Source organism: Solenopsis invicta, chromosome 2 (assembly GCF_016802725.1).
Source record: "Solenopsis invicta isolate M01_SB chromosome 2, UNIL_Sinv_3.0, whole genome shotgun sequence".
Lineage (NCBI taxonomy): Eukaryota > Metazoa > Arthropoda > Insecta > Hymenoptera > Formicidae > Solenopsis > Solenopsis invicta.
Window position 1 is genome coordinate 9,170,122 of NC_052665.1, and position 27,542 is coordinate 9,197,663.

General features: G+C 43.4%; 1 protein-coding gene across 2 annotated transcripts in view; it reads right to left on the minus strand.

Moving 5' to 3' along the window:
- Positions 1–27,542, minus strand: part of LOC105200730 — a 167,663-nt gene that overhangs the window by 26,850 nt on the left and 113,271 nt on the right. For both annotated transcript variants that reach the window (XM_039445992.1, XM_011168419.3), the window contains one exon: positions 3,996–4,151. In XM_039445992.1, the coding sequence (XP_039301926.1) occupies positions 3,996–4,151 (156 nt within the window). The remainder of the gene's footprint in view (positions 1–3,995; positions 4,152–27,542) is intronic.

Consider the following 27,542-nt stretch of genomic DNA (forward strand, 5'->3'; position numbering starts at 1 on the left):
AGCCAGTATTTATGGTCTTATCTTTGTTACGCCATACCACTCGATGATGTCTCGGGAGTCGCGTGAGTCATATCTTATTGCGGAAAGGGCACCGATCTGTGCGAGCCATTTATGCCGTAGACGAGGTCCCCTGAACTTGCTGCCTTCAAGAAGAGCCTTCACGATCGACCTATCCTTGTAAAGACTCCAATCGATATCCATTATCAATATTCGATTACCGAACACGTGTGTGGATACTGTTAATGTCATTAATTCATCGGAGATGTATTAAGTAACGACACGAACGAAAATAGTTTTCGACGTTATCAATAAATCCGAGATATAACGACTGCCTGCACGATTAAAAGAGCGACTTAAAAAGATGAACAGAAATCAAACGGAGGTAAAACGTAAAAGCTACGTAATTACTCTGTCAGGTGAGTGCGTCAAATCCGCGCCTCGCGAGTCGGCCGACTCGGCCGACTAATGAGCGCTTTCGTTTTACAAAATGACGGTAATCGGAGAGTTGGCTTTCGCGCTCGCCGCAGTTGCACAAGCGTGATACAACAATTAGCTGCAAACTCCCCGCGCGCCAAACTTTCTAAATTCACGTACGAATTGGTACGAGAGCACGAAAAACCGCGACGCGATAAACCACGTATCGCGTGCAGCGGCGCGCCGTAAGTAACGGTGAACCGCGTTTTTCTGCGTGCTTCATCTCCGCGAGGTGCATGCAGATGTAAGCGCGTTAAACGCGTAGCAACAATCCGCGAGGTAAAAAGTACACGCGCGCAGGCTGCTCCTCTGTGCGTACTGCGTATACATAGTATATGCGGGTACGTGTGCTTGGCTGCAGCACGAACCGCTTCGGAAAACCGCGAGACGCGCATGAGAGAGATCGAGATCGCGATCGCGATCGCGTACAGAGTTGCGCAAGGAAATCCGATCGTCTCGGTCACGTAATGGACTCGCGAAAAAAGGCGCCGAGCATTAAGGGAGACAAACGACGATGACGTGGCGATTTGTCTCGCGCGGAGGTGCAAGAAATAATATCGTGGCGGAATCGAGGCCGCGCGACAAGCGTAATGGCAGTTCGGCTGAACAAATTAACCAGTGACGGCATCGGCCACAGCGCGCAGCGGGTCCGCTAGAAAGGAAACTTTTTCTGCCTCTTAACGAGCGTTTGGCGAGACGATTAATACGCGTCGGGTGAAGCGATCGTGGCTGCGGTCGATGGTGACGATACCGAATATCGTTGGCGCGATGACCAACGGTGTCTTATGAGGAAAAACGTTAATTTGTAAATTTAATTAACGAAAGAAAGTTTAAAAAGGGAAACGTGATGCGGCTATTTCGGGGCCATCTGCTTCGTTTAACCCGAGAATAGTCATCTGGAGTCTTTTTTATTACACTCTAGTATCGGAAAAATGAAAGCACATCGCAGTAAATTTTTTTTTACTGATCCATATCTACCTTTCATTCGAAGCTTCCGAGACCCAATTTGTGCAACAGAAACAACGTTATATGTCTCATATAGTCATCGATAAATTGAAACTCGCTGAGAGCTGGGAGCTGTAAAAGACCCCAGGCGGTCGTTTACGTTTATGTTGTAAAATCAATCAAGTAAGAGTTTATCTTATAAATTCGAAATAATAAACTGAATTTGAATGAGGTTTGAGTGGAAAATATTATAAGCTATTAATATGTCTTATTTATACAAAAAGTTTATATTCATGCTTTTATTCATATTTATTTTTCCTTTCATTAAAAAATATTTTAAATAATATTTATATTTATATAATATAATTAAAAAACGCGTGATAGAAATAAATCATTTTTAATAATTCTGCAAGAGTAAATACAAGTAACTTTAAATAATATAATACAACAAAAAATCGTAATATAAAAGCGTTTTATTAACCAATTTCTTTATTTTTTTAAAAATATTATAATAAGCTGTCTAATATGTCTTTCGTTTATTTAATGTTTTTTGGTTTCTTTTCTCAGAAAATATTGATTAGATATATATACAATCTCCTTAGATTAATAAATCATAGAACAATCAATAATGTATAGTATATACACTGCGAGAAAAGTTTAGTATTTTTTGGTTTGTTCTTACTTTTCTTAGAAACTATTGATTAGATATATATATATATACACAATCTTCTTAGATCAATAAATCATAGAACAATCAATAATGTATAATATGTACACTGAGAAAAGTTTTTTTAAATGAAATAAAAATACATTTTCTTAAATATTTTAATGCCAGTATTTATTCTGTTTAAGTAAAAATATTGACTTTTAATTAAATAGACATATTACCTTAAGCATATAACTGTATTTTTATATTTTTTACATTTTTAAATAATGATTTTACAAATAAGCTAATATTATTAAATTTAATTAAATCGTTTTCTTAAATTAAAAATTTTAATTCTCTTGAATATGAAAATAGTTTAACAGTAAACATTTTCTAGAACTGCAAAAAAATAGTTGATTAAAAACCTTCTTTTCTTAATTTTATTTTATAAATATTTCAATTAAAAAATTTTCATCTTGACAAGCAAATAGGTTATTAAGACCCACTGAGTAAATAATTTTTTGTGTTAAGTAAACTTTTCTTGTTTTAAGATATTTTTTCTCTCAGTATAGTTAATGACTCTTAAAATCATTTTAGGTGATCGTTTCCCTTCCCCCCAAAACGAAGTGACTATTGCCGGATTGGTCTTTGTATTCGCCAAGATTCCAATTTCAATTCGGAGAGAACGCTTCTAATTGATTCGCCACTGTCGTAAATACGATACACTGCAATTTTATCCCGGCCATATTGCGCGGCCAAAGGACGATGAAATCGTGCGCAAGAAATTGAGTACCGTTTCAGCTCGTTCGTGACAGCTTCGTCGAAACGGCAATGGGACAAGACAATCGTAGCGTGCGCACGTCAGAGACACAATTTATCGCAACCTAACAGGTAGCCGACGGCAACAATTTTCAATTAGTTCCATCCGAGTAACGTCGCGGGCGAGTTCGCGCAGCGTCCATTTCTCTCTCGGGAGAACTTGCCCTCCCGTCCCGGTAAAATCCCCCGACAAAACCGTTAACAAAAATCGCGACGAGCCAGTGATGCTGCGAGTCTCGCCGCGATTGCCGCCGATAGCGAGCTCCACTCCGTAAATTTATGCGGATATCCGATAAACGCGCACGCGGGCGCACACGTCGACGCGCCAGCACAATTTTCCTCGTTAACAATGGTCAATAAAATCCTACGTGCACATTGTACCCCCGTGATAACAGTCGATGAATCGTGCGAGCGATTCCTGATCGCGTCATCGGTGTGAGATAGAGTTCTTTTTTTTACCGCGCACTCGCGCGCGCGTTGTTCCGCTTTCGCATCGTTCCCGAACAAAGGCGCGTGCGTAGGCATCAAGTTCCGCATTCGCGGATGCTGATTGACGATGAATCCGCGATTCATCGTACTTTTTTACGTCTGTCTAACAAAAGAAATGGTAAACCATCGTAAAAAAAGAATCGTCGTAAAGTACTGGCGCGAGAGACGGGGAGAGGGGTCTCGAGACAAGACGAAACACTTTCGTCGATCAGGTTCCTCCTCATCGTCATGAGGCTCAACGTAACGCGGCTCTCTCTCTCTCTCTCTCTCTCTCTCTCTCCTTTCATGAGGTCGGTGTGACAGGGGCAAAAGTAGAACTAAACTGTGAACGGTACTTCATGCTGCGTCCAATAAGTCATGCACTGAATAATGTCATGTGCCTGTGCGAACGCACACAAGCGTGAGGGCTTATAGATATCGCGAGGCGGAAAGGCTGGGCCGATTCCACGTGGGCCCACCCGATCGCGAATGCGAGCGGATTAATGGGCAATAAATTCAAGCGCAGGACCGGTTAATTATCCAAGTCATCTACGGGGCCCGGGATGACGTATCGCCGGCTACGATCAATACGCGAGGATCTCGCGCTCTCTCGCTCCCTTACAACGATCGCGTTGTAGCTTACCTCGTGAGATACGGGGTTGTTTTTATTTCGGCCAGTGTTGGATGCGTTATTAATGGAGGAGAGCGTGGTGAGGGTCGCCGTGCCGACGCCACCGACGGTTTTCTCGCTGACCTTCGTACCAGCACCGCCGACATCCTTGTGCAACGTTCCTGGACTCTGTAATCAGAATGAACGGGCGTTGGTTATAACGAGCCGGAACGTACTTCTCGAAATGATTGAAGAATCAATTCTTCAGAGAATTCGATGAAATATACATGTAAGTTACGCAACTTGTTGCGCTAGCTAACTTTACCATAATCGCTTTATAAACGTCGTAGAATTCGTCATTACAGTTAAACGTCTTTTAAGGATGTATAGGACATTTGTCAAAACATTAAGAAAATTATGAAAAAATTGTAGACTGTTTTATCCTGCGTTTGAAAGTAGAAAAAATTTGGCGGCGATTTTCCATCTGGGTATAAAATTATTTTAATAAGTAGACACGTGCTCTAATGAAAATATAATTAATAATAAAATAAGAAATAGTAAAAAAGATCTGAAGTAAACAATATTTCTTTATAAAATCATTTTGAATGCTTAAAGTACTTGTACAAAAAATAAAGATTTTTCTTAATATAAAAGATAATTTAATTTTAACAACAAATGGAGTAAGTAAACTATAAAAAATATAATTTTATTCGCACAACTTTCACATATATATATTTTACTTGAAGTGATAATATTAAATACATTTCTAAATTTTATTTACTTTGCAGAGATTGTGCATCCGATACATCTTTAACGAGTATCTTGTATGTATATACATATGTAGTGATGTATTTCCCGTTTTGAAGACTGGATTGAGAAATTATCAAAGGGCATTCGCGCTTGAAACAATTATCAATTAACCGACCTACATCTCTTCGCTATATTAAGGCCGTCGCGTCGCAGAGTGAAAATAAAAACTAATCATCGCGAAGTTCCGTCATCTCGACGGCCTTCGTTGCGCCTCGCCGCTCAATTATTTCGATATTCCGCCCAGGCTAATGGCGCGATCTCTTTTCGACTCGCCCATTCGCGCCTACCGCAATCTGTCCTCGGAGTCCTTCCGTTTTCCCCTTCTCGTCCCGCAGACCAAACACGCGATTTAGCAATCGGAGACAAAGCGTGAACGTGGGTGGCTTCTCGGACGCAAGTCGAGTCGCGCGCGTCGGTGTTGACGGGACACGTGTGCGGATGCGCATCGTTGCACGTGTGCGTGATGCGAGCTCGCGTCCCGCGATATGCGGCCGATAAGTGCGCCGAAGAAATGACGCCGCGGGCGATTACGATTCCCGATGCTGCGCTCTCATTCATCGTGCGAGCCTCTTCGATGGAGTCACGACTCCGGTCTTTGATACTCTCTGTGATAAATATCCTACAGCTCTGTTTCCTCTTGGAAAGCTTTTTAGAAATTGCCCTACGATTGTTCGAATCGCTATTATATGTTAAGAGGGGCTCGTCCTATTCCCCCATAATATTTTAAAATTCTAGTGTTCGATTTGGAGTGGCACATAAATCCTCGACGCGCATAAAATAATGCAGTTTTCGTGGGCGAACGAAATGGAATCAGGCTAATGGAACGAAGGTGCGAAAAAAAATAGGTGTCGCGTCACGTTTTTGCGCGTAAACAACGCGTATTTGACGACGAGGAAAATCGACGACGGCCAGAGAACAATCGGACGGCTGGGGACGGTTTTGCTTTACAAAACAATGTAAGAATAATTAAAGCTCGTCTCGTTAGTGTCGGACAATGGAGCGCGATAGATTCGCCTCGCTGCAAATGTGGCACGACGCGCATGCAAACGCGCATATCGCTGCACGCCGCCTGCACGCCGCAAATGGTGCATCCGACGCTGCACCGATGATCGAAGTCGTGGATCGTGGATCGTTTTACCAAGGTTCCGAAGGAGAATGGAGAAATTCCCGAAGAATTGCGCGGTATTTGTGCCGAATGTTGGATCGACCAACAACTCTTCCTCTCGACTTGCAAAAAGAGCATCGTCGCTACGTACTGCCACGATGAGAATTAACTGTAAGCCCGTAACGGTTTAAAGACGGCGCACTCATTACAGACGATTTATAATTCGCCATCGGGATCTACACGGAACGTTTATAAACGGTGCAGTGACCCCGCGGCTAATGCGCAGTGACAGAAATCGATGTATTCTTAGGACGGCGAGACCGCCCCTAATTATATGCGAGTCTATAATTATATATCGATGTTTAATTGGAGGACGACCCTGGATCCTCGAGGAAGAAAAAAACATGTTGTATAGGAAACGCGGTCAAGAACCTATGCGGGTTGCATCAAATACGGGTTGATGGAGAGACCGCGAGCACTTTATCGGCTCCACTCAACAATGGAAAATAGGCTAGACTTTAACAGCCTAGGCTTCCATCTAGGCGGGCACGGAGCCGAGATTCATGTTGCTAAAGGAAACTCCAATTAGCAAACTCTCAACTACGCTGTATCCTTAATATCGAAGCGAGTCAGTGTGGGATTTCAAACGTGTAAACTATTAAATTAAATTCATGCTAAATAAATTTTTATACAAGCTAAAAATCATATAAACAGTTTATATTGCTACGGCATGGTCGCGTTCGAAAGGAGAAAAAGGAAGTGTAGACTAAGCTGGAATCAACACTTGCACTCACATGCACGCGGCAAGATATGAGCTAGACCCGTTTATCACGTAACACAAGCTTTATTTAAACTGAATACAGGGAGAGGTAATCAGAAACCGAAAGCCTTGTGTCGCACGTTTGTAAAGCGATGACAGCTCCGGCGAGATTCTCTTCTATTGTTTATACCCAGACTGTTCGTTAGCAGGAATCGATCTTATTTATTTAAGGATACACATATTTTCATAATAAAAAATTATAGGGCATTCTATATTGCATTTAAAATATTTTAATCCAAAAAGCTTGTCAGCAATTTTGTATCCGAATATAAAAATTATTTCAATAAAAAGTAGAAATGTCCTCTAACGGAAATGTATTATTTAAGAAATAATGACAAAAATCTAATTTTTTTTTTTATGTAAGTACTTTGAGTTTTCAAGATAACTTGTGTAAAGTTTCATTGCGATGCAGAGATTAGTTGATCTATAAGTAAATGGAATTTATTTATTTATTTATAGAACAACCCTGAAGCTCAATAAAAATTTGTATAAATCATTTTGATATGACTTTCTATAAGAAACTGAAATTTTGGTTTCATTACTTTTTAAAATAATTTAATTTTTAATAACAAATAAATGATAATAAAAATGTATTATCAAATAAAAATATAATATTATTCACACAACTTTTATATAAACTATTTAAAGTATGAATATTAACACTTTTCTATTAATTCCAATTTACTTTGCAGAATGATACATCCTTAAATTGTTTATTTTCTATGGTCCAGCTGATCTTATACTCGTAGGTCTTATAGATCTTATAGGTCTCCAGCAGATCTTACCGGAGAGGTAAATACGGATAGGCTACAATATTTTAAGTTTAATAAGCAGCAAACACGCGTACATGTGTTATATAGTCGTCATTTTACCTATAACTGTTAAGCCATTTTAATGCTAAATGAGCTGGTCAGAATACACATCTATGACATAGGCGCGACAGGAAGTTACGGGAGAGAAAGGGGGCGGGGGGAAAAGCGACACAGCAAGTTCGTTAGACTTGCCTGCTCGTACCATTGTCAATGTCACATCGGTGGACAACCTTGTGTCACTGTACGGATGGCAGGTCAACGTACGTACCTACGCAACGGTGCGTACTCTTTTCTACAAAATCGATACTAGTACGTAGTCAAAACATATCAATTGCGCGCGGCAACATTCGTTCTCGCTTCTTTTCCAACAGTGGAGACGCGAGTAGCGAACAAAAACACTTGAAAAGGAAATCGAGGAAAGTCACGACACTCATCTTCGCAAATCAATGTTCCTCTAGTAGAAAAGTTTTCCGGATGCGTTTGCAATTAACCGTTAATTAAAAACGTGTTAATAAACGTGCACGAAATTATTGCCGAAATATTATAGTATTAGTAGACTTTTTATCCTCGACAGATGGCTGAATTTTTCATCTGCGCGATTACGGGAAACCGCTGATACCTGATATAGATTCTCTTTACCTTAGGCCAGCCTTAATGGGTAAGGAGGAGCCGCACAACGTGAATGGAAGTAGTTCGACCCACGGTAGAAAGGGTCACGAACGAATATATCGGAGCAAAAAGTATAAGGGAATTGTGTGGGTAGAGAAGGGAAACAGGAAGGCGTAAAGAAAAAAAAAACGAAAGCTTAAATTTCAGTAACTGAGTGCGTGAGAAGTACCAGGACCCGCTAGTTCTATTTAGATTATCCACATAATGCATGACTGATGTAGTCCCCGTGGAGTGAGTGACGACAACACAAAACCTCGTAGAGGATCCTTTTGTGACGAATAGAAGGCGCACGAAAGAGAGATAAATTTAAGATCTCGCTGCATCATAATGCTGGGGAGACGTGAAACGTTCTACTTTAGATCACACCCGCGAGACGGATAACGGCGAAGAAGAATTACATAAAAATTTCAACAATAGCCATCTTAGAAATACAAAAAAAAAAGATAATCTTACCGCTAAGTCTACACACCTCTAAGACATAATCTCACTTATACAGGATGTAAACGAAGAAGTGTCAAATATTCCGAGGACGTATATACCCATCGATCAAACATTGAAAAAAGTTGATGGCTTTAAAAAATTTATTTTTGAGGTAGGAAAAATTTTATTATGAAAAAGTGGAATATTTTGAGAAAAAACAACGAAGCGGTTGACAAAAAAATGTCAGACAAAAATTGTACGGATAAATAACAGTGAAATCAAAGAATCGATTTTCCAAGATTACATGTGAGGTTACATTATTTTTAATGTATAAAAGATATATTTTATATGATTTATACATATACATACATACATACATATATATATATAATGAATTGTGATTTTTGTACACAATATAATTCGTCTAATTATTTTGCACTTGAAAATAAGTGGAGCTATAAAAAAAAAATCAATTGTTTACGATATAAAATTAATTGCTTCGCTTTCAAGATATTCTACTATTTCTTATATACAATCCTATCTCAGAAACTAATTGTAAGTGTTCCAGACTCATGTTTATATGAATTTTTTTTAATGTTGGTTGATAAGAACGTTCTTAGAATACTTCAAACTTATTCATTTGTATCGTGTATCTATAAATAAATCCTATTTAAGAACGAAAGAAAGAAAGCGAAGCTTCTGTGACTAAAAAAAAAATTGAAAAATTAGTTGATCGTGATTTTATCTGAACATGGGCGGACGTGTCGCGAGGCAGAATTCGTCCGCATATAAATAGCGATATAGGCTGAAGAAGAAGAGAGAGAAAAAAAGATACGATAAAGTTGGACATTCTCTCATCCACCCAGCGCGGCACCCTATCATTACGCTCGCTCAGAGGTAAAACCTTAATCTCGGGACCGGTGGACTTCGTGGATCTCGATTTTTCTCGGGGCACCTGGCTGTACGCGGGCCAGGCCCGGCGCACACCTAGCGATAGCGGCAGGTGAACAGATTTGCCTCTCAAACCTGCATGCGGAGGACCGATCGGCTGCACACCGGTCGAGGTTTCGTCGACCTCGTGCGCCTCCATCTGAACACATGGAATCGTTATATACCTGCGCGTGGATGCACGCACGCACGCACGCACGCACGCACGCACGCACACGCGAACGTACGGACACGTGCAGGCCAGCAGATGTATCTCGTATCTGGCACCTGCCAACCTGCAGCAGCACAAAGACTAGACTTAGGGCACACCAGCTGCAGCTGTCCGGCACGATTCTCCTTCGCGAGAAAACGAGATTTTCGTAATAAGTGCCCCACCTTGCCTTCGCGCGATCTTAACGCTGGCGCTGGTTGGCGAATATTATCCGAATGCATAAAGATAGTCACCGTTATTTACGGCCAGTCCTTTACGTTAAATACATTAAAATTGACGATAATGATGCTCGTAATTGCGCATCGCGATGGAACTCGCAATAACGTTGGATTTCGCAAGCCACTCACGCGCCCTCGGAATAGCATGACCGTTCTCCTCTAATCGAGATGGCGAGCACGACGACGCGAGAGATGCATTACAATTTCGCGAATTCTCGCGCTGCGACATTTAGCGGAACGGAATTTTCGTCGTCGTCGTTTTTTTTCTTTTCTTCGCATCCCTCGAGCAATCTCTCGTCGTGGAATCCTTAGAATCCCGAGGACGCGTGGGCCATATCGAGAACTCGATAGCTCATCCGTCGACAAAAGTCCCCCGTAGTAAGCGGCCGGGATACGAGAGCACATTTCATCAATCTTTAACATGTCGAAAGCGCGCCAAAGAGTACGACGCGAAAATTACGCCTGAGAGATTACGTTTTAAAATTACACTAAATTACAGCACCGCAATTACCCTGCCGATCGCGGTGGCACACTTCTAAACGAGAAAAAAAAAGGTTTTATATCGAGCTAACAATGTTAGAGAAACAGTAATTTCAGGGCAGCTTTCCACAGACAGCTTTCCAATTATTAAGCGTCGTCGGCTCGCTTTTACCCGCGAGAAGGATGCGAAATTCGGTCCGTGGAAGCGACAGCGTTATTGCCAGCTAGTGAATTTTTCCCGGCGCGGCGTCACAATGACGAAACGATCGTCGGAATCCACCGTCCGCATCGCGACGTCGATCGCGGGTCAAGGACGCTCGAACGAGCAAACGTGAACCTGGTGCCGCGCGAAGATAAATCGATCAACAAGAGCGACGTGAGTCCTTCCCAGCGGCGGTTGATCTGGAACAACGATCACCGGCACAGCCATCACCGCGGGAATGCTTGTTTTTCTAAAAAGATGTGCAGAAGTTACGAGCGCGCTCGTGCAAAGATCTATTTCTCGATGGCGCGGGGCTTGAATAGAATAACCGAGACAAGAGAGTCATCGAGCACTTTTACGAGGCACTTATGCAAAAGACGCGAGCAATCGCAACTTTTCAGATGTAGGCCAATGGCCAATTGTCTCACGTGCGCAGCGAGCGGAATATAGTTAACGTCATTCGCAATACATTCGCCGCCGTTAGGCCGAGAGTTGTCACGATGCATAAAAATCGCGTGACACGCTTCGCCGTAGAAACCGAAAACTTTTGTGTGTCAATCGCGTCAAATAAAGTCATATCGTATCATACGGATCAAAAGTCGTTCTCCGAACTCATTGAATTTATGTTGGACCGCATATTGCGTATCATAATATATTTCGCTCCGATGCGAAAAGGAAACGGAGAGATCGCGCGCCGTTTTAGCGAAACGAATCGGGAGATTCGAGTCGTGCGCGAAGTTACGACGAATCAATTTCTTCGCCGGCGATTATCCATTTTTCCCGAGGAGCGAGTAAAAGTTTCTTCTCCGCGTTTACGTTTACTCGTAACTCGTAACCGCCACCTTTTCCCCGTCCCGGGACATTTGCCAATCGTCGTCGTCGTCGTCGTCGTCGTCGTCATCATCGTACGTGCGCAAACGCGGCCGGGACGTTTTCACAAACGCCAATTAGCCGTTGATCATCGATTGGAGAAACCGCTCCCGGCATTCGTCGGCGACGTGCGGTTAGTTAAGTTTCCATTAAGATCCTGACCTATTTGCGAAACCATTCACACGATTCGAGGTTGAAAAAGAAAAAAAAAAGGGAAAAGCACGAGAGATTCCGGCGATGAATGAATCGCGCGATTAATTAATACGACGCGCGATTGACTCGCGATAGTCGAGGAGACGGGACGGATAAAGAAATGCGGACGTGAGTGCGCATGTAACGCGGACGTCACGTTTTGTCTCGCGGAGCAAGGTGCTCGGTGCAGAAATCGGCGTGTAGTGAGAAGATACGCCAGAGAAGATACCCTTGTAAAACGTCGTAAGCGGGCACGTAAACGTTAGAAAGTGAAAACATCTCGCCCTCATTACGGAGGCGAGCGCATGCGAAAGATAATTGACGACGCGCGTTTGCATTAGAGGAGAGTAGTACGGCTGCACCGAGGCATTAATTTACGCAGCAAGACCGTCATTCGCATATGCGCACGTACGTACTTGCGACGCGTGACGAATCAGCTGATCGCGGCCTGCCAGCGAGCTCGTCGTCGCGAACGCGCGCGCGTTATCGGAGCCGCCGCGTGAGGTTATTAAAAACGATAGATGTGACGCGGAGAGCCAGGGATCTATTCACTCGTCGGGTATTTCTCGCTTATCGGGTGTGCGTATCCTTTACAAATCGTCGATAGGCTTGACGCGTTGACTCGTTAACCTTCTGCCCGTGATCGGGACACGCGAGGCTTCCGGCTAACGGTGAACATACTCATAAATATTTCGCAATATCGTATTCCGCATTAACCGCCGCGTGCAGGAGATTTACGGCCGTAACGCGCGATATCATTCCGTCCGCAAACTATAACGTTACAACATTATGCGGATGAGGCTCGCCGCAAAATATTTATCTCTCTTGCGTCACATCAGACGGCATCGGTCATCGATCCCCTATCTCTTCAGATTACAAATACACTTCTTTTTTCTTATAACGAGACAGAGAAATCTCAAATCAGATTAAAATAATCTCGCTGAATACTGAGAATATCGTGCAAGACACGCGCTACGTAATGCAACACTTACGACAACATTGACGCTCCCGATCGCGAGCGTCGGTCATGCAATCATTTTTCTGCAGTTTCCTCCGTGATCTTCAATCGTTTCTCGATTGTGCATAACGTATAATGACGCTTCTCCGCTCCTAGAAATTCCTCTCACCACGGATCGGTCAACAATGGAGTTCAGCTCACGTCGTCGGCCTCGAAGACCAGCGAATCGCGGGGAAAAGTGCGACCGGAGAGGGCTGCAAGCCCGCACGTGACAAAGAGAAAAAGAGAAAGAGAGAGAGAGAGAAAGAGAGAGGAAGACAGCTAATACAAAGAACTCGTGGACGAGCAGACGTCGACGTGCACGCACCAGAATAGAAAAAGGGGTCGTGCTCAAGAGTCGTCGTCTGTTGTGCGGGCATGAATATTTGCTCGTCGACGAATCGTTTTATTGAACGCGAAATAGACTACTCGCAGACTACTCAACGAGGTCTCGGCGATTTTTCGAGATGCAACAAGACTGAGACGTAAGTCACGACGAAGAAAATGTGTGTACAGAGAATTTTAAACTCTTAACGGTCACTGGGGATCTGTGTGACTTCAACGAAAGTTTCCGGCTAAATTTTCTCCATGTTATTATTTTAATATTGAAACTTCTTGCCATGTATCGACAGTTTGAAGTTCCCTCTATGTAAAGCGTTTACATAAAAACTTATTCCATTATCTTAGAAAGTAAACCATTTTTTTTTCCTTTGGCCTAAACACACGACACGTCAATGAAAGTAGATCTCGACCAGTGAAACTCTCAAATCTATGTTTATGTAACGCTCCCTGCTATTTTAAAAGCTCATCATAAAATTGACCCCGCTCCAGCTTATCTCTATTCCCCAATAAATAAATATATTCCGAACTTTTGGAACAAAGGTCTAGTTCATGTATTCTTAAGTTTCTCCTTCAGAGTTCTAAAGAACAACATCTCTGTATAAGCAGTCAAAAGTAAAACAAATTTTCCACAGAAGTCCCGATATAGTTTTATTTTATTATTACGTTACATTTCTATATGTAACAGAAGATATTGCCCAGAACGCGTCAGTTTATTTTTTTCAAAAATTACCCTCAAAATAAATACCTTTTTTTTAAAAAAAAAAAGAACGTGCATTATGATACTGATTGTTTTCTTAAAATGTTTAGTAAAACTTTGTTTGAAAAATATTAACAATCTAAAAAATTGTGATTTTTTTGTAAGTAAAGTCATTTTTTACGTTTCTTTTAGTTCAATAATATTTTGCGTCAATAATTTTTTGTTCGATTTGAAATTCAACACAACATGAAATTAATTCACATTTTACACTATTCAAAGAAAGTTCAGTAATTTTTTTTATTTAAAACAGTCAATAGTTTGGCTGCGACAGTCGTTCACGGTCAGTTGGAATCACTCTGATATCATATGATACTTTATTGAAGTATGATTATTAAGAGTTAATCTCATTGTTTTTTACAAAGATATATATTTCCTTCCTATGTCATTCGAAGTAAATCAACTTTGCGATACTTTTGCAACGCGATAAACACGTTAAGCGGCTCGCTCGCTCGTCGGATAAAACGAGACTGCGTCACATCGCACTGCTCGAAAAGGCTCGTCATCGCTTTCGAAAATTTCTCCCTTTCCTCGAGCGTACAAGCTCGACGCCGGACGACGACGTCGAATCCCTCCGATCGGATCGAGAGGTCTCGCTTCCATCGGAAGGACGTGTGCGAGCGCGGCCTTATGACGCGGGGCTCACGTAGTTGAAACGGAGAACTTTCACGGCCACGGGCCCGACCTGGTCACTCGGTGCCGCGTGTGTACAGGGTCGAGCAGCGGAGGAAAAAAATGAGACCAGCCGATGCGGCGAGGAAGAGCAGGCCGCGTCCGTGCCGTGAGAGCGGAATCGACGTATAAAAAGGAAACAGGTTATCGAATTAAAGCGATGCCGACCGCCCGAGCGATACCGAACAGCTCTGAGGCATATAATTTCTATCTCGAGGCGAATCTTTTCGGCGAGTATACCTGTATATATTCGGAAGCAACGGTATTATGTACCGAGTCACGGTCTCATGCAAAAATTCGTACGAGATCTCATAGGTCTCGTGGAAGACAGAAAGGCACTTTAATCCGCTTCTCGCGATTAATTACGTAAAAACAGATATCCGCAACGTTCAATGGCATGTATTTAAGTCTCTCATGCCTACGAGTCTCGTGTGTGGTTTAACACGCGCTGCATTGCGCCGTTATTCTAGCTGCGTCCGAGGTCTCGCTCGTCTCATCGACGATGCTCGGCAAACAAGATCTGTCACGCACGAAGCGCATTCTTTCGTCCCGAAGCGAGGAAAAATTTCTGCAGCGGCCTGGAAAAGCGGCATGCGCGCGCGTGACTGTGCCGACGATCCCGCGCGGCGATTCCCACTCGTTTTCCATCGCGATAAGATCGCGATAATCGTATCGGACTGTAAACGTACGCGCGGCGCCGCCGCCGCCGCCGTCGTGTTACCCGCGATAACGCAGCGATACCCAGTTTCTGACCAGATAATTAATCTGTTTCTTCTTTTTTTTTCGCGGAAACAGGGCCAGGGACCACCACTCAACACATTTTGAGCGCTCACGTGGCTCGCACGTTAGAAACGCGTGCACGTGCGTATGGCCCTTTCATCTCTCTCCTCTTCTCCCCCTTCGTTCCCAACCCCGTTGCTCGCTGCTGAGAATTTTTGGTTAACTGCATTCTCACCGTGTGTGTGTGTTAAGCATAGATCCTATCTCGTACAGGCCTCGCTTATCTTCTCGAATAATCAAGCCGGAGTAAATTTAGGAGAACGAAGATTCAGTGAACCATCTGACAAATCTGAATACGTTAAGAATGTGCATCCCAGTCAACACAATTATGTGCTCACTGTGTAACAGCTATAAGTTTCGGTATCATATTTTATATAACGTGAAAGTTGTATCAATACTTGTAATTTCGCATTTCTTTTCAAAAGTAACAGTGATGGTACTTTTGAATTTATATCGTCTTATTATAATTAATTACTTTTTGTACAAACGTCTATATAGGTAATTCTAGCGTTTAAATTTTATAGATTGAAGCATCACATATTTGTTATGTAAATAATATGTGCATTTATATTATATTTATATTATATTATAAAGAAAGTAATAGATACAAATAATTACGATACAAATATTGACGAAATATTCGTTATATAAAATATATTATTTCTAAATTATATAGCAGTTAAAAGTTGCGTCGAGTGGGATTTGTCAAGCTCGCACTCGCGATACGTTAAACAAATTAGAAGAGTGTTGCGCTCGCTAAAATTCGTCTTAATCTGTATAGATAATCGCGTTGTTCAATTTTGAAAATAAATTTTGCGCGATGATAAATTGTTCTTACGATCAAAATATTATGATATCCGAATCTGATATGTCTTTTCGTTTTAATTTTAACGAACAGAGATGGATGGAGAGACGCGTAATTCCACTTTCATTATCGAACTCATATGAGTCGCCCACTTGATTTTTCGACTTCTTCGACCTTTTCGGAGCCCCTACGGTCGAGTCTCTTACCGTAGTCTTTTTCCCTCCTGCCGAGGGAGAACGGCTTCGTCTTTCTTTATATTTAGAACATAGACGACGCGCGAGGCGAATGTTAATCTTTGTCGAGTAATCCTCTTGTATCTTGTGTGTGTGTGTGTGTGTGTGTGTGCTCGCTTCTCTTTCTCTCTCTTTCTGCCTGGGTGCACGCCGCGCGAAATCGATCGCATCTAATGGATAATTCATCGTCATAGATTGGATCGCAAGGCTTCGTAATAGATACAATAAAAGTGATATGCTATCAAAGCGCTATCCCGCACTGACAAACGCGGGAGCACTTTTATAAGGACAATGTATTTCGAGCTTTAATAAGGTTATCGTTGCGCGTATATTTAACTCTATCGGAGAGATATCACACAGAGATTTAAGACGTTATTTTAATTTCTACAAATCGAACGCTATCATTTATGAACGTGACACGAGGCGCTGCACAGAATGTACCAAGCTGTTGCTTTGAGTTAGGCCAGGCGCACGTTAGAGAAATATTAGATGTTAGGAATAAGAATTAAAATTTTAGAATCAGTTTCTTCAATGAATACAATATAAATAATAAGTTCTATGACACGCATTTATGTCTTACATTTTATTCGTATCCATTATGTTTTACGTTTAATATTTGTTGAGAAAGCTGATTTTAAAATTTTAATTCTTATTCCTAATAGCTAATATTCCTCTATTGTGTGCAGAGCCTTGCACGTACAACAAATTATATAAACGTATAAAGTACATTATGAGAAAGAAAAAGAGAGAAAAGGGAAGTTTTCTTCCCGAGGAAAAATGTGTCGATAATAGTCATAATTTTAATCTTTAACAATTTAGCAAACGTGATTTCGACAAACGGAGGAGGGGGAGGGAGATTTTCTCATTGTTGAGAAGTCTTTCAAGTTTCCGCATCTTTAGCTTCGGCGAACAATGCAGCGCAGTTTCTCTGCGTTTGCAATGAAAGTCTATTGTCCGTTTGTCAATGCAAGATACACCGTATACGACGAGCGGCGTTGCGATTAGCTCACGTTGCACTCCCTGCTGGTGCAGCGACGCGCAGTGGCGCATCTATACCTGTTGAAGACTGTGCCACAGCATATTGTGAGAGGAGCTTCTCGCAATAGGGGGCTGTTAAAGAAAAGAGAGACTAGTCTCCGCGAAGACGATCTCTTATTCAACAAAATAAAAAAAAATACGACAAAAATAAATTTAATATTTTTCTCTAAAATATTTATTTCACCTCTTTTTCTTCTTTTGAAAATGTAGATATAAGAAAAAGGTGCATTCATTCCGACAATTAAATTTTCCCATGGCTTGATAAACTGAAAAAGCTACTTGTGTCTCCCTAAACACGCAACTGTCGCGATATTCAGCGCACCTACACGCGAGGCTGACGCTCGTCATGCGACGAAGAGGAGCCGAGAGCGTGAGACTGTTGAGACGAGTGCGCCTGTCCTCGTAAATGCATCTGCATTCGCGTTGAATGAGGTTAACGTTAATGAGGCGCAAGGAGACGCGCCGCGTCTGGAGATCTTCCCTTTATTTCTACCCTATGGTCGTCCTTGAAAGAAACCGTGGCGAAACGCTCACGCCTGTGCGTGCATCACGCATTTTCTTTCCCCTCCGACTGACCGTCCGTCCGGTCGACTCGCTCAGTCCGCGACGATGCACACGCGTGGTGCTCGTTCGCGGAAAAAAATATGAATACTGCCTTCTGGGAAACCACGAGTGATTCGGTAGAGAAGTACGTCGCCGAAAATTTTTGCGACCGTCGACGTGGATATATCGCGTGTATCGTCTATAAATTTCTACACGTGCTCACGTCTGTTTACACGCGTGTATCGAGTAAGTAAAAATCCGTGTAGACCGAGCAGAGGTCGGTCCGAGAGAGCTCTTCTTCGGTGTGTTTACGTTCGGCTGACACCACAAAGACTTTTAGTCGAGCGACAAAAGAAGTCGGTCAGCGGAACTGCGTTTTAGCGACGACACAATAACATCCGGCCGGTCATTAGAATTAGAATAAAACGTATGAAACAAGCGTCGGGAAAGGCACCTGTATATGCGGGGTATTGTCATGTCGAGTTTAAAAGAGCCGATTTTTTTTTTTAATTTCGACCAACGTCGCGCGTTCAACACATGCCTTCGGAGACCTCCGCGAGGATCCCTACGTACGTACGGATACCACGAGCAAGCCTGGACTCGATCTTCTCACGGCATCGATCTCGCGAGATCGACCGCGGGACGAACGTCGTCCTGACGTACCGTTACGTCCCTTGGGCCGCCTATCGAGCACCCACGCGTACAGCATCGGCACGGTACTTACTCGGTAGAGGGATTTGAGCTTCACGTGATTGAGCGCGGGCACATCCACCATGGAACACTTGAGCAAGATCGTGGTGGTCTGGCTGGGCATCCTCGCGGCTCCTGCTTCGCACTTGTGTCACGTGGAACGGAGAAGTGTTACTGCTGCTACTGTTACTACTACCGCGCCGACTATCGATCACCGCACTGATAATACGGGAGACGTTCATTGGCACGAACCACGTGAGAATCACGATATCCGAACGATCTCGCGGCGAAAACGCGGCTTTTTTTTCGGAGAAGCGTACCGGCGGCAGTGTAAAAACAAAACAAAAAAGGAGAGGGCAGTGTCACGGCAGTGTAATTTTCGGAGACGTAGCGCAGGACCAACCTCGATCTCGTATGAACCTTTCCTCGACGCGTCACACGTTTTTCTTTCTTTTCTTTTCCCGAGAGTACGAGAAGCGAAGAGAGAAGCCCGTGAGCGAGCCACCGGCGGCGTGCTCGCTCTACCGCTTGACTGAGTGACTGACTGACTGGTTTTCACTCACTCACTCACAACACGGTACCCCGTGTGCGGGGAATTGTGGCCACCACCGTCCCGTCCCACCCGTGCGCATTTCCTTATCCCCACCGGCCAGCCGTCGCGGCGTCGAGCGCCAATCGCCGCCGTCGGGAGAGCGCACGCACACGCGTGTTCGTGGACCACGCGTATGGAACAGCTGCTGCACTGTCGCCCGTGTGTGTATGTGTGCGTGCGTGCGTGCACGTTTACCGCGCCTACAGCTGTACGCGCGCATACGTGTGCGTGCACCGAGAGAGAGAGAGAGAGAGAGAGAGAGAATTGAATCGATGAATGGGAAAGGGTGTATCTGCCGAGATAATGACGGCCTTTTTTTTTTCTTTTCAGGAAACGTGGGAAAAGGCTTTCAGCGCTTTTGCGTAATTTTCTGTAAAAGTCGAGTGATAACGAGGGACGGACGATAAATCACGTCTTATTAGCACGTGTAACGTGAAAGAATCAGTACGCATAAGGAATGACACTTGAGACAACAGACGGCGGTGTTTAACACGTCAAAACAAAGACCGACTATCTCGGGCGGTGTAAACACTGTAAACCGTACGCCATAAATTATCCGATCGAACGAAACGCAAAGAAAACGTATCGGCATCTCCCTCCGTGGTTGCGCGCAATGCAGTTTCCAGCGTTTCCACTGCATCGTGACCTCTCCGTATGATTTATAACTATCGCGAGGGAGTATCCTTCATGCCGCGGCTATCTCGTGAGGAGCACACGGCGCAAAATAAATAAATCGACCAGTGCCACATCACGAGCAAAAAGTCGCCTGATTTACTTTCACTCTTATCTGCCGTTACTCTCTGCGAACTGACGTGTGGAAATTACGGATTTGCGCGGTAACGCACTTCCGCCTAGTTTCCAGGCGTCAATGAAACGGCGAGGCGAATGCGCTCGTAAAACCTTGAGAGAACCACGCTCTTTGGGCAGGAGCAGCATTCTCGCGCTATTTCGAAAAATATGTTCAATTAACACAAGTCACATGTGACTAACAGATGTGTAGATGTATCAGCAAAATTTTATTTGCAATGGTTTAAATATTGTATAATTTGTACACTGAAAAAATTCTATAGTATGAATTAAAACGTAGTTTGAATTAATTAAATATTGAATCACGGGCTGTCATCACTACATGTATTAGTTGATTCATCTAAATTTTATTCATTCGACTATATTCGAATGAATAGTTATTGTTTTTACTTTTATTAATACTATTATTTAATTAACAAGATATTTCCAATATAGATTGATGCTGCATTCAGAGAACAGTTTTTTTTTCCATTCAAAAAATTTATTTGTTTGAATCAAAGAAATTTGTGCATTGTTATACAGTTAAAGAAAAGTTTCTGTAATTTGAAGACATTTTTTGGTTGCTCCTTTTGTTAGTATTAAAGAAATAGTTTGGTTGAGCAACGCAAATCTTTTCTCAAATGAAATTTTCTTTGAATTGAAAAATCATTTATTTAAAACTAATAAAATTTTTTTTAAAAGGCTAACAGCGTTATTTCTTGAAGTCAAATAAATTTGTATTTTCCTTAAAAGTATTTCCATTTCAGTTTAAAAAGACCAAGTTGAAGAAACGATTTCTTCAATTTAAACATAACTTTCTCCGAGTGTCTTAATTCAACATTTTTTTTCTTTGTACATTTATAATTTTAAGTGGACGTCCGGCGGGCAGAGGAAAAAGCTGTAGATGAAATAAGGAAATAAAGTGCGCGAAACCTGGGACACTTCAAATGTTAGCTACATCGTAACTGATGTACCGTCGCGCACCGCTGCGGTCAGAATCAACTTGTCAAGGTAATGTCCAGAGGCAAGGCGCTTCGCATTATCTCGGGGAGACCGCACCGGATGAAAACCGCAGATTTCTCGATCGCGCGAGGACAGATCTTCGTTACACCGCTCTGTCGCAACGGCGGCAGGTGAGCGAGTTTTTCGTGACGGTGCAGCACGGTGCTGCGAACGCGTGTCTCACCGATGCCTATCGCGCCGATGACTTCGTGTCGCCGCGGCTGTCAGTTACGCAAGCGTGTTGGAAGCGGCCTTTGACCCTCGAGAGCAGGGTCAAGCGCCAGCGAATTGACACCTCATTTAGCGTCTTTCGTGGGGATTTCCGGTTAGACACTTCTCGATAATGAGAAAGACGCCCGTAAATTCACGCCGCTCGAGGCAATTGGATCTAGTTCTGAGTCAGCAGCACATTGAGACCTATCGATACTTATTTCGTGCTACATTGTATTCGCTTAGCAACAGGCCATACATTAACGTCAACTCCAGCCACCTCTAGGGATTAACAAACAAAAAAAAGCGCAAGAAATCCCGTCAGACTTTTGCGTCACGATCGAGAGAAATATCCTGACGGCAGCGAGGTCGCAGTCGGCGAAACGGGTGTCCAATACGCTCGTCCGATCACGTAATAGCAACGGTTTATAACGGACCCAGCGCTGTCGCGATGTCGAGGGGCCCGCCTAGAGCCTCTCGGCGACATTATGGTCTCGTCGTTCGTTCGCCAGCCTGCCGCCGGCATAATAATCGCATAAATTCGCGGAAGCATAGCGGCCCGACGACACTGGGTCCCGCGGCGTGTACGCGTCGCTATACGCGGGGCTCCTCCTCGTTCTCCGGCTCGCTCTCCCTCTACGCGGCTTCTCCTTGCGACAACCAGGGTGCTTACGACGACGACAGACTTTAACCGTAAGTGGACAATGGAGGACCGCGCCGAGCCCATTATGTACGGCGCGGCGCGAACGGTGCAGCGGCGCGGCGCGAACGGTGCATTTACGAGGATCTGCGCTCGCGCTCGCGTGGGTGTCTCCGTCGTTGTACACCGCGGGTCTTTGTTGTGCCGTCGTAAAGAAGGAACGAGAACGGGAGAGGGACGGGATCGTGCAGAGGCCGAGGTATATACGCGACAGCTGTCTGACCCGATTCTGCGAAAAGGCTTCTAACCGTAATCGCGCGCGCGGTGGGCGAACGTTTTTGCGACGTCGTCGTCGTCGTCGTCGTCGTCGTCGTCGTCGTCGAGGAACGCACGCGAGCGGATACCACTGTCCCTCCAGATAACACGGCAGTGAGTGACCTCACCTGCACAATTATGTAGCGGCACTGACTCATTATCAGAACCGCGCATGAGTTGCACTCGGCTTCCACGAACTCCAAATTGCATTCCGGGATTTCTTTTATCTCCTTGCTCGTTCGCGTTTCGCGAATCGATAAGTGCGTCAGGTCGATTTCAAATTTAACACCGTGATGTATATCAATGTCTTCTATCGCTGATATATATTTCCGCTATTGGGCAACGGTGAGAAGATATTCTTTGAATTGATAGAAAGTGAGGTGTGGCGTAATTAAAAAAAATTTCCAAACGATCTCTCTCTCTCGCTCTCGCTTCGCGGAATGAATCTGTCGGGACGAATCCAACTCGCGCGCTATATAATTAATTCGCAAAGACGAATGCCAATGCAAATGCACGTCGAAAGGCACACACGACGGTGGTCCCGCCGATGGAGCTACGTGAAAAAGACGCGTGATTCACCATCGTAGATCATACCGCGTCACGAAAGTGAGAGGAACAATCGCGCTGACTCAATAGAACGACGGTGTTTACCTGAAAACGAAATCTCACGTCGCGGCGTCAAAGGCAGGTGCAAAATGTACGCTCATTCGGCCGTGTGACCGCGATTCCGCATTTTGTTAGTAGTATCTTTCCGGTATTCAGATAACGAAACCCTTCGCGGAAGCGCGTCATTATCGCATGGTGCCAGCTGTGTCGATCGTGTCAGTAGGGATTTCCTAACACCTATCCTTCGTTTTGCATCGTAACGCGCGCGCATTACAACAATGCGTAAATATTACTTTCTGCCTGAATGCATAAATATTGTTTTCGCATCCAGCCGCAGAATCGTATGCCTCGTAAAGCGCGAAAATTATTGACGATTTTGAATAAAGTTCCTTTCTTCGGAATATTTCCCTCGACAAAGGAAATATGTACGTGTTTGCACACCGAGAGGAAAAAAAACGTAAAACAAAAAAACTTTACTCAACATAAAAAATTACTTACTCAGTAGATAAATAATTGCTTATTTACTCGCAGTCAAGTTAAAAATTTCTCAATTGAAATATTTTTGTAAGTAAAATAAAGAAATGTAATTTTAATCAAGTAATCTTTTCTGGCGGTTAAAAAAATATTTATAATAGTCTGTTTTTATATTCGATATAATCAGATTTTTTAATCTAAGAAAATAAAATATAATTAGTGACAAAACAAGGTCGAGTCGAGCGAAATAAAAATCTATCAATAATACGAGTAAATTAAAATTTAATACAGCGTTTATCTAAAGCCATTTCATATACAATTAATTAATTTCAATTTACTAATTTCATTGTATTTTATACGCTAGATCAAATAATGCGTGATATTAATTTACATTATGATCTCAATAGAGCTAATTTGTATTTTGGCTCTTACACTTCTGATATTTTAAATCGATGGACAAACAAGTCCGAAACATGTCTATGTAATTGTACACAAAATACCTTTAGACAAATGCTGTATTAAATTTTAATTTATTATTGATAAATTTTTATTTTGCTTGACTGAATTGCTTGTTTTGTCACTATTTATATTTTGTTGTTAAATATTTGACAAATATCTAAGAAAACAATTTAATTAACTTTAATAATATTATCAGCTAATTTGTAAAATCATTAGTTAAATGTAAAAAATGTAAAAGTACAAAAAATTATATACTTAAAGTAATATGTCTATTTACTTAAAAATAAATACTTTTACTTAAACTGAACAAATGCTTGCATCAAAATATAACATAAAAAAAAATGTATTTTGTTTTATTAAAAACAATGTTTCTGCACATCTCTCTAACCGATACAGAGAAGCCTCGGAGCGTCACGATTTACAGATTGCATTCGAATCCATCACATATCACGGATGCAGCCGTTCGGGAAAGACTCATGTATTTCTCATTTCTCCGTTGAAATCCAAAGCGTGGTCAATGTTTAGGAAAGAAAAAAAAAGAGGGAAAAGGAGAACAGGTGCGCGTACTAGTTTCTTTACGATATTCTTTCCGATAATTTTCAGTCGCGCTCGTAAATACAAGAAGGAAAGGAGTGCGCTTTCTCTCCTGATTTATTTATATCCCGGGCATCACTTTCTGGGGCATTGTATTATCATACATTACGATAAAGGCGCAACTATCGTTGCATCTGTTCACTTTGTCTGCGCGCTTCGACGAACGCAACCAGCCGAAAACCGATACGAATTTCAGTTCCCGTTTAACCTCCTCAACTTACTCTCGAGTAGCACTTGGCTTTCGTGACAACCGTGAATCCTGATAATTTTGCAGGAGGTCAGAGAGGCATTCCTGCGGACGGTAATAGTCTCTCTATCTCTTTCGGTCACTCTCCGCGTGCGTTTTGTTTAGTAATAACGGACGGCGGGTTCCATAACATAATCGCGACGGTAAACGTGCCATGTCGGAGTTCGTAAAAATCGAAATTGCACCGTGAGTGCAGTTACGTGTGGAGTATATGGAAATACAATTACGGGCGTACGAACAGCCATTCTCTCGGAACAATATCATGTACTGTTTTACATCGCAGACCTCTGCATACGGCAGCTTACATCCACGAATCGTTCCCTCGCGATTTAATAATACAAACTTTCATATAGATTTATATATATACAGACGTAATATCTTCGTCCTTCAGCTTCCGAGTCGTAAAGCACTCGCTCGCTCGCGAGTTGCCGTAATACTTCCTGGAGGCGAGTGCTGCTCGCGCTCGCAAGTGCTAATTTTCCGCTCCGTTCGAGGTGTTGCGGCAATCCGCGGGAAAACGAGGTAATATTTGCTTTCGACACTTGCTTCGAACCATCGAAAAAAAGTGTCTGAAAGTCGAAAGGTCCCGCGAACTTCTGACGTGTCCGCCGGCGCGCGTGTTCTCTCTGACGGATTAAAAGAAAAGAAAAGAAAAAAAAACCGGACACGTGACTCCGCGGGCGAAATACGTCCGAGGTCTAGGCTCGCGAAATGCCTGGCACACTTTATGCTTCCGCGAATTCGCGTAAAACGGGTAACGGCTGGAATTCCATCATTACTGCCGCGGCGGGCGCAACACTCTCGCGAGGCCCGCTCTGTCATTCCTTCGCCTCGTTCTGCATCGCGTTCGTTTCCCGATGCAGAAACGCAACCTGGAGCGCTGGCCACGGGTGAATAGTGCTCTCGCCGAATAGCATTCGCGTTCGAGTTCTTTGTTGAAACCACGTTAACAATCTAACACCGGCGGCGGCGCGGCGCTCGAACACCGCGATTTTTACGCTAATTCGACGCACCGCTCGAATCACCGTTCAAAGTGCCGTGGGCTACAGAGCGCAGCGATCGATGAAACGAAAGCTGGGGCGAAACCAATACGCGAGAAACAAATCTATATAGTCAAATTAATTCGACCTGATTCGTCATCGTGAATTGAAGGAAAAACATTTTCCAGCGGGAGAAGGAGCTAGAGCTGCGCCTATTACATTCGCAATGATTATTCACCCGACATTACTCACTGGATTACGTTGCATTACTCACGCAACTCTAGTCATACGAACGTATCAACTATTTGACTAAAAAAAGAGCACAAGACTGCTTTACATTAAAATATTCTTTCAACGAAGTACGCAAATCGCGAAACGCGAATACATGAGGATGCAGATTATTCATCAAGCTCACATTACTTCCTGCTCATTAATAATCTACACGAGCTTTGCGAGGCTGCGCTCCTTCTGACGTCGATAATTAACTTGGGAAAACACCGCGAGTGTTTTATCAAAACTGACATTCGCGAACAGGCTGTGAGATACATCCTCCCGCGTTTCCCTTTAAACTATTCAAGCAACAACTCAGAATATAATTTTGTGAACCAAATCAGCACCGTCGAATATCTTTAGCGCGGAAGGAACAATTTTACTGAAATACAGATCGGAAGATAATTAGGTTAAACTATTTAAAAATTGCATCGAAAGTTCAACTTGGTTGCCTAAATGTCAAAACTTGAGCACATCCTTCATAATTAATTTAATGTAATTTATTACGTACAACGTTACCTATACAAGATTTGATAAAATTTAGACCATTGGAGAAGATTATAGTAATAACTGAGCATACAATATGTAAGGTCGCAGCCAAGCGACTGATGACACCCTAATCAACATCTACGTTAAACACTAATTCGTGTGAGAATTAAGCTCTGATATTTTCAGATTGAAAAAACAGACACATTTCTCGTAACAAACATCAAAAAGAAAGGGAGTTGTCGGAGGATTAATGGATGTCACAACGCAAAGTTGCCTGAAAGCTATAGAACGAACACGTAGAATCGCGTGAGGACGCGAATAGCTGCGAGGACAAGTGTGCGGTCGCCTAATCAGTTCATTATGAGATAGGAGCGGATCGCACCCGGATATGACTCGAGCCGGGAAAAAGGCAAGGACCGCACTCGGACGTCATTAGGACATGCAGGAGAAGAAAGAAACCCGCCGTTGATTGCTAAGAGTGTAGCATGAGTAGCCCGCTCCGCTCGCTCGCTCGTGACGCGCGTTAATTGTGCGTTAGGTGCCGCCGCGGTCGCCGACTTCTATCTAGTCAGCGGAGGCAATGGGAGGCAATGACTCACGGCTAATGCGGGTCGCGCGCATTAAGAAAGCCTATCTGAGCACCGGAATTTTAATTCCGCTCTGAAAGCACGCCTGTCGCGTTACACGTCGGTCGCGCGCGATCTTTCGCGCCGGCTGTCCTTTACGCGGAACTTTACACGATTTTATCTCTCACTTCGCGGTTTCGCACAGTCGCGGCTTTCCGACTGTCGGCCCCGCTTCTAGTCCTCTCCCTTCCTCCTTCGTCTGTCCGTCCGTTGTCCGTCCATCGTTGTTACTTTAAGATTATCTCCCTGCCGTACGGCTGCTAAGAGATAACGGTCTAAGAACGCTGTTTCTGTGATTCTACGACTCGAGAGAAAGTTCGGAGGAAGCTCTTCTCTACGGAAATTTTCCAAAGGGACGTAAAACGCCCGACGACTCGCATTAATCTCGAGCGACCTACATTCACGACTCGACTTTGCGATTCTGGGACATGCACATGCATACTCGCCTGGAAAAGCTTGTCTCGCGCCCTTCCCACACCGAGCCAAATCTCAGCGCGGTACTGCCACTCGTGGAACCCCATCTCGTTCACGCTCGCGCGTCCTTCCTCCTCCTCCTCTCGCTTCAACGTGCAAACTTCAAACTTATAGGTCCGATCGCGGCGTAAGCTCGCTCGCTCGCGACGCGTAAGCTCTAGGCCCGCCCGCGCGATCTCGATGACGATCAACGGTCGACTACTGC